This window comes from Cariama cristata, unplaced genomic scaffold (genome assembly GCF_000690535.1).
Source record: "Cariama cristata isolate BGI_N322 unplaced genomic scaffold, ASM69053v1 scaffold12390, whole genome shotgun sequence".
Taxonomy (NCBI): Eukaryota; Metazoa; Chordata; class Aves; order Cariamiformes; family Cariamidae; genus Cariama; species Cariama cristata.
In genome coordinates, this window is record NW_009593011.1 from 1,794 (window position 1) to 10,082 (window position 8,289).

The following is an 8,289-nucleotide window of genomic DNA, read 5'->3' on the forward strand; positions in this document are numbered from 1 at the left end:
TATCGGTGTCTACAGTGGTTTTTTTCTTATTCTTGCCGGATTTTAGTATTTATTAGAGAAGGTATAATTTGACTACTACTTGGAAAGCTGCCAGAGTTTGGAATTTTGTAATGGTGGTGTTGCAGATGTAGAAGTCTGCATCTCTAGTTTAATCCCTTGTAAATAGTAACTTTTTGACACACATAACGGGCTTTTACCTGGTAATTCACCTGTCTTTGGGAAGTAAGCTAACAGAAGAAGTGATACTGACAGCAGTTAAAGTATTTTTACAATGCTCTGCGTGTTCTGGAAAAGGACTAAACACCCTTACGTGCTTCCCAGCGCACCAGAGTATGTCGATAGCTAGATGCTAGCACCCTGAAGAGGCTGGTTTTTGGACAGAAGGTTTCATACGTGTTGGGCAGCAGGGTCTTTCTAAAATGAGTCAAAACTGATAAAATCCTAAAAGTACTAGTTCAAGTGACTCGCAGTCCCAGGAGCTTGAAAGTATTTTATGAAAGGTAATGGGACATTTTAAGTGCTGTGCTAATGAAATTGTTGCTTGGTTGTGTGTTGATAACCACTTCAGTAGATACTTCATCAGCAACGTTACACCTCTTTGTCCCTTTGCTAAAATAAAAGGAATAGGGCAGCCAGTTAGTTAGTTAGTTGCCTGGACAAAGACACTGAAAAACCTGATCTAACCTTGAAGTTAACCCTGTTTTGGACAAGTTGTTGGGCCTGTGACCTCCAAAAAGCTCCTTCAACCAGTTATTCTGTTGTTTATTTTCCCGGAACAACCATCAAGGCCTTGTGTCCACAGGAATATTGCGCAACGTAGCAGGAGTTATTGTCTACAAATTCCTTCTGCTCACACACCATGGCCATCTCAAACTATTAAGAAACCATGGGAATAGTTTTGCACAGTAAGGTCTTAACAGTTCGGCTTTGCCGCGCATGTGCGGAGTGCCCGTGTGTTGTATGCACAGCAAGTCCGGCTTTCCTGGAATTGTGTAAAGACTTAATTTGTTCACCTGCCGGCCTGCCAAACGTCTGACTCGCACCATTAAGTGTGAGGTCCCCAACCCAAGACCATCTCTAAGTTATTGTTGCTGCTTTTTTTTTTTTTTTAACAAAGCATTGGTTGTCAGAGAAGAGGTTTCTGTGTCACTCGATGTGTTTACCTCTGCTCTGTGCTGCTTCCAGAGTCATCTTTTGAGATGTCACTTCTGTGTAGGCACCTGGGCAGCTGTAACCATGCCATTTAAATACATGATAGTGATGATTTTGTCCTCTCTGTGTCATATCTGTGTGACATCCTTCCTTTCCTTTGCACCGTCCTTTATTTCTGGGTGGGTTCTGACAAGGCTGTAGACCTGACTGCTTTATTCAGTCCATCTGCAGAAGTCATCAGGCTTGTAACAGGCTGTTGGAACAAACTGAGGTGAAAGATTACTTGAGCTGTTCTCGGTGTTGAGTCAAAGCGCAGGAAATCTGCCAGAAGACCTTGAAGATGGGGGTTTGGGCAGACACCGTCCCCGTCCCTGCTGCCTTCTCAGGGCCTGGCTGGCCGCTGCCTTGCTGGGGCATGGCGAGGTGTCCCGCGCCTTTTTGAGCATGAAGAGATAAACACTTGAGTTTGTTTTGCAATAGTAAGTATAGCTGCTGGCCACGGGAGAGGTTACCACATGCCACTTGCCAAGCTGTTCTCCTGCCTGCTGTGCCGCCCGGCGATTGCACGCTCTCCTTCCCCAGACGATGCAAAGCCTCGAGGCTCTGTAATCAAATGGATTGCGTGGGGCACGGCGTGGCACAGGTGCACGAGGAGAAGTCACCGGAAAAGATGCCTATCTCGTGTCCTGGCTTTTTTGTGAAGTCAAGGCCTCAAACAAAGCTACGGCAACCTCGAACGAAGCTGCAGCGACGTGAGAAAGCTGGAGCGTGCGGCGCTTGGAGTTGGAGTACTGCAGCCAAATTCTGTCAGCTACTCGGTGTACTTCAAGGGTCAGCCGTAGGCGTCAGAGAAGATCTCAAGACAATAATAGAGCTCTATTTTAGCATACTCATTACAAAGTATAACTGCCCTCTGCCTCTAGCAACTATTTTTTCCTCGTACTCAAATGGTGCAGAAGGGGAAAGGCCGCCGTCATAAGCAGCAGTATTGCCTCTCCGTCTAATTCCCTCATTGTCTTTTCAAATGAGACCTTTTTTCTTTCTCCATGGACTCTTATAAGGAAAATAACCTTCGGCAAAAAGACAGTTTGCAGTAGCGTGCTTGTAATTATTGGTGTATTCATCCTGAAGAAAAAGCCATCAAACTACTAGGCTTTTTATGCTGACGGGGAGCTGTGCTAGGAGACTGATGCCTTTTCATGAAAGGAGACGTAGTTTTGAAAGAAGCTGAAATACTGTCTACAAATCTTGAGAGAAGTCGCATCTCACCCTTGTTAGTGTGGAGTAGGAGCGGGACAGGGGGTTCCTGTCCTCAGCCCCATTTCTTCCGTTTCTGTAATGGACCCGTAACACCTCTGGAGAGTGTGGGGTTTGGTGTACGTTTGAATAAAAAGGGCAAGAGGATCTTCTGAATTCCTTCCAGTGTCAATGCAGGAGGGGGATGCTTTTGAGTCCGTGGCCCTGAAAATGGCTACGACGTGGACGGGAGCCTCTGTAGCAGCCGGGCCCCCTGTGCCAGGGCAGCTGATGTTCTGCGAAACACGGGCGGCCGCAGGAGCTGGAGCTGCTGCTCAGTCCCTGTGGTTGCAAGGTAAAGGCTCGTGAAGGGTGTCAGCCGCCTTCTGCCCAGGTGCTGAAGAAGGAAGAACCTTTATGGTGTGTTTGTCGGTGGTTCTTAAAGAGAAGAGCTCTTCTTGCCTATACTGGTTTTAATTTTACATCTTGTGTGATTTTTTTTTTCCTACTTTTTCCTGAAGAAGCAACAGTTCTTTGATGCGTTCTTATACCGTATCAAAGCAACTTTAATAAAAAAGTTAAATGAGATGCCTTGATTCATAATACAACACTGTCTCCCACATACATGGCATCCTTTCCCAGTTACAGCTTACTGCTGGGCTGTGAAGGGGTAAGATCCACCTGCGATCCCATTGCTTTGACCAGTTTGGAGGGTTATTTTCTAGCCTTCCCTTTGTCTGTATATAATCTTCAGAAAAACTCTATACTCCCAGCTCCATTGAGGTATCTCTCCATTACTTCCTGTAGATGTGTGCAATAAATATTTAGTAAAGAGGGACACTCATTCTCTCATATGCGGTATAACCTCTCCATTAACAATTCCAGCGTCTTCCCTGCGCCTGTTCTACAACAGCCAAGGAATAAGTAAAACTTTTCCACCCTGTTGTTAATGTGTGTAATTTAAGACTTTTTAAAGTAGAGGGTGCAGAGGACATGTGATGTATCCTCCAAATGATAGACGGAATCACGACAACCCTAAAACCCGTAAATGCCAGGAACATCAGTAGTAACTCGACCAATCTAACGCTCCAGTACAGTCTGTAACTCTGCCCCTGGGAGAAGGATCCTTCTAGCCGGAAAGCTGCAATATCTGGGATTTGGGCAGCATGAACCCTTTTTTTTATTTTGGTAAGTGCTCCTCAGAACAATATAACTCATCACTGAGGAAAAAGGTGGTGGTTTTTTGTTTGTGTTTTTTTTTAAATCTTGCATCTTCCATCATTTTGGTCACTCCGTGTGTGCTCTGTCTTGCTGAACTTTGTGCTATCAGAATGCCGGTTTGTCAGCATCGTGCATCTCCCTCTCAGTTCAAAACCAGCTGTGATCTAGGCAGTAATGCTTGACTGTGGTTGAGGTTGGTGAGCTTTGAGATAATGGCAAGGTACTTATGAAAGGGAAGCAGCTCAATGAAATAATAGCATCTAAATTCTGGGATGAAATCTGCATGGATTTTTAGAAGCAGAAAAAACCCCCCACGTTTGCTACTCTGAAATTCTGCTGCTGATCAGAATTCTGCTAATTTCTACGCGATTGCCTCCCATTGCATCAGTCAGCGCTATTTGGTGCAGTGCTGCTTATGGGTTTTGAAAGCGCTGTAGATAAATGTAGCGTGGGAATAATCACTCAACTTCATTTTCCTGCTCTTTCTCTGTTAACACATATCACTAGTATTGACAGCTCTGCGGAAGGGTAGAATCAAGTCCTTCTGTCTACACAACACCCCATGCATGTGCATCATCCTGACGGGATAAGGATGCTCTGCTGGTGATGCTCCGCAGCGTGCACGTCCTCTGCCTCGCCAGCGGGCCGATGTGAAATGTTACTGGCAAAAGCGAATGCGAGTCAGAGGAGAAGTCCTGGAGGAGTTTTAATGTGGTTGCCCAGCCCCAGATTCCCCTACGGTTCAGCTGGCATGCCATGGTGTGTGTGGGAAGAGTCTCAAAGCACAGCATTCAGCAGCTGATATTTTCTTAGAGCACTGAGCAATTAATTTGGGCAAGCATGGAGTTGTATGCATACAGTAATTAACAAGGAAAGCACCTCAGGCCAGCATAACAAGGGGGTGTGGGTGTCCTTCGTTTTGAGATTGTTCCTTGTAATTGCAGCAATTTAACGGACTTGATCAATGTAACATCCCTGTGTAGTCATGTAAGCGTGCCATTAGGCAGGTATTCTTAAAAATAGGTTAAAATGCAATGGGCTGTGCCCCAAAAAAGTACCTGCCCTAGGGTACCTTATTTAAATAAGAATGTGTAGTCCTGTGTAAACTGTCAGCAGTAATCCTTTTACAGGGCTGACTAAATTCTGAAGCTCTGACATGTAGACCGTTCTCTTCCTTATATAGGGCTGGATAAGTGCTGGGCAGTAATGAGATTGGAATAAAAGGCTTTGGTAACAAAGATGAACTGGCAGTCCCAACTGAATCTTAAACTTATCCTGGCGTATAAATGGACTTCAAACAATACGGGTGTGGGTCCTGCTTGCTGAAGTTGGGCTTTGGAGCTTCTGCTTGCAAATAGCATTTGGTTACTTGGGTTGCAGGTTCACCCAGATGGAAACCCCTGTACTCTTTAGGTTTGCCTTTATTGAGGCTTGACTGTGTGTGGGGAAAAAAAACAACCTAGCAGTTATGCATATCAAAACATTTTTAGTGTAATTCATTGTGATGGTTCTTATTGCAGAGTGACTGCGTTTGGTTTTATTTCATTGGAAGATGTTTAAGCTGCATTAATAGAAGCCATTCTGCTCTGGAATAAGAGAATCTGTATGGGATACTGAATTAATATAACTTTATCTGGTTTAATTCACGGTGTATCGTATACGTCCCTTGTGCAGTCAGGATTGTTAGTGTTCTGCTTTAAAATATCTGTGGAAATACTGTTTCACGTAGTCAGATATGGTCAAGGAAAAACATCACCCCTACTGCCTTGTCTGCCCTTGATGAAATTTGTACATCGACAGCTTCAGTGCAAGAAAACCACCCTGGACGTGCGTGAATCAACTGACAGATACTAGTCCTAGAAAGTCTCAGCCTAAAAGACTGGTGTAGGTAACACATGGCAGGAATCAAGAGAAAAGCAAAGGCAGCATTTGAAATAATTTTGTTTACTTTGATGTTTACTCTCTTAGAAAATACAGGGATGATATCTGGGCAAAGAAAAAGGAGTTTCGAGAGGAGATTGGGGGTTGGTTGAGAGGGCTGCTTACAAGGAGGGAGGAGAAATGTGAACTGAAGTGAAATTGCATTGTTCTGCACTAGCATCTTCATGTAGCTTAACCAGGTGCTTGATCTGCTCTGTTTTCTTGAAGATACTGAGGTTGGAGGTGGGTGCAGGTAAGAAAAGGAGGAGGCGAGTGGGTGGTTTGATTTTTTTTTACCTGGGTGCACCTGAGCTGTTTCTCATAAAGCAGTACAAGTCAGAGTGGGTGAACATGGAACAACATAGAAAAATTTTTTTTGGATAGTGACTCATTGCAACTTAACCAAAGTGACCTGATTTAGTTAAATGAGGCTAAATATAACCCATGTGAAAAGTACTGACATGTGGGAGGAGACAACAGCAGTTGGCTTTCAGCCTCTCTGTTCTGCAGGGAACATCTTTCATGACGGGTGACTAATAATTTTTACTCTTGGTGGCTCTCGAAATAACATCTCTGCTCCATTACCCCCTTCCAGGGAGAGGAAGAAAATGCGCTTTTCCTAATCTGTTGCCTCTTATCTGCCTTTCTGAATTTCAGCTTACTGCTATGGACAGTGCTATCACCCTGTGGCAGTTCCTCCTCCAACTCCTCCAAGAGCCTCAGAACAAGAATATCATCTGTTGGACCTCCAACGACGGGGAGTTCAAGCTGCTGCAGGCAGAGGAGGTGGCCAGACTCTGGGGAATCCGCAAGAACAAGCCCAGTATGAACTATGATAAACTCAGCCGTGCTCTCAGATACTATTACGTGAAGGTAACAAAGTCCATAAATGCACCTCAAATCCTTATCCATCTTACCAGCTTCTGCCTAATGAGCTTTGTTTCCTTTTTCATTCTCTTCAAGGGGATAGGTGTCACTTCTGTTTCCCGGACTTCAGTAAGGTGTACTAGTTTACATTTAGAGGTTTTTTTTTCCTTTTGTCTGTTATTGTGCTGCACTTCCTCCCCAGTGGTTATTTTATAAGGTTCTAGATAGCTTTGTGCAAAATGTTATCTTCTTTGATTTATGTCTTAGCATTCAAAGACAGATTTATATTAGCAAATTCTCTTTCCAAAAACATGCGCCCTTGCAAGAGTTAAAATCCTCAACACTCCAGTTTAAGCAACAGAATGATAATGATGATTGAGATGGTGAATATTGCACCGCCTTGAGATCTTTTCTGCAATTGTCTCTATGAAGCGGCTATCAAAATAAGGATATTCAGTGAAGCAGCCCAAAGTATTTTTCTTTTTCTCCATGTATTCAGAATTGCACCTCTGATGTGGTAAGCAAGTTCAGTCCAGCAGAGTAAGATGCTTCTCTTGTTTAGCTAATGTCCTCTGATAACTTGCGAGAGCCTTTCATTAGTGCACTGGTAGTGTCAAAAAGCTAAACTAGAACCATAGTGTGGGCGTCTTACCTTCGTTTTAATAAGCCATTTATCCCACAACTGTTATTGTGTGGGTGTACGAGATAAAAAAATAAAACGCAGTTTCTGAGGAACCTGTCAGTTTGTAGCAGGTGGTATGTTGCTTGAAGTTTATTACTGGGTAGCACAAATCTGACTTTGTACTGAAAGGTCTCAGTAATAATAATTGTATGATAACTAAGAACCTTCTTAGGTCCAAGTTGTGTGTGGCATTTCACTTAGGAGCAAAACAAGTTCGACATGCTGTGGTATTGAAATAGCTGATTAGCTTACATTGTGCTGACTAGTTCAGCTACTTATTTGCTTTTATTATCATCTCATTAAGAATAATGGTGGTTTGATCTGAAGTATTAGCTCTCAATTCTGCAAACCTGTAAACTTTAATTCTGCAGGTTTTCCTATTAGGTTACACTCACTGTACCCGAGTCAGTGATCTTTGATGAGGGTACTGGATATTTTTTTGTTTCTTAGCTGATCTTTTAAAATATGTTTAACAGAATTGCTTGGCAGTTTTAAGGATGTTGTTAGTATATTTAAGGTCAGGTTAAGCTCACCTGCTTTTGTCTGAGAGCTCTGGAAATGCTACTTTGGGAGCCTAACTGTAGGTAGTGTGTTTTTTAAAAAGAAAAAAGAAACAATTTTTGATGAAAGATTGCAGACTATCTAATTCCTCAGTCTATTTTAGGCAGTGTTTGTAGGAAGAAAATTAATCTGAAGAACGTCTAAATATATATATCTTCTTACCCACAGAATATCATTAAAAAAGTGAATGGTAAGAAGTTTGTGTACAAGTTTGTTTCTTATCCGGAGATTTTAAATATGGATCCGCTTGTCGTGGGCCGTATAGACGGAGACCCTGAAATGACTGGTTTTGCGGAAGTTAGCAGTGCTCCAAAGGATGTGGAAAACTGTGGGAAGGAGAAGTCTCAGTCATGTGCTAAATCCTCCAGCCGCAATGACTATATCCACTCAGGCTTGTACTCCTCTTTTACTCTGAACTCCCTGAACTCTTCCAGCGTAAAACTCTTCAGGTCCATCAAGATTGAGAATCCAGCTGAGAAACTGACGGAGAAGAAACCTGCTCAGGATCCAACACCTTCTGTCATCAAGTTTGTAACCATGCCCTCCAAAAAGCCTTCATCTGTCCCCCTGGTCTCTACCACTTCAGCCATCTCTGCCACTTCCACTGCTTCTGCCACCTCAACCGCACCCTCTCTTCCCATGGGATCGGA

At 43.4% G+C, this 8,289-nt stretch overlaps 1 protein-coding gene across 6 annotated transcripts in view; it reads left to right on the top strand.

Moving 5' to 3' along the window:
• Nucleotides 1–6,192: 6,192 nt before the first annotated feature.
• The window catches only part of ELK4 (ELK4, ETS-domain protein (SRF accessory protein 1)), a 5,107-nt gene continuing 3,010 nt past the window's right edge, over nt 6,193–8,289 (top strand). For 2 of the 6 annotated variants that reach the window (XM_009707955.1, XM_009708027.1), the window contains exons 1-2: nt 6,193–6,402; nt 7,808–8,209. In XM_009707955.1, the coding sequence (XP_009706257.1) occupies nt 6,196–6,402; nt 7,808–8,209 (609 nt within the window). In that variant the 5' untranslated portion in view covers nt 6,193–6,195. Of the gene's footprint in view, nt 6,403–7,807; nt 8,275–8,289 lie in introns of all 6 variants that reach the window. The other 4 variants (XM_009707657.1, XM_009707732.1, XM_009707804.1 and 1 more) reach the window with 4 other exon arrangements.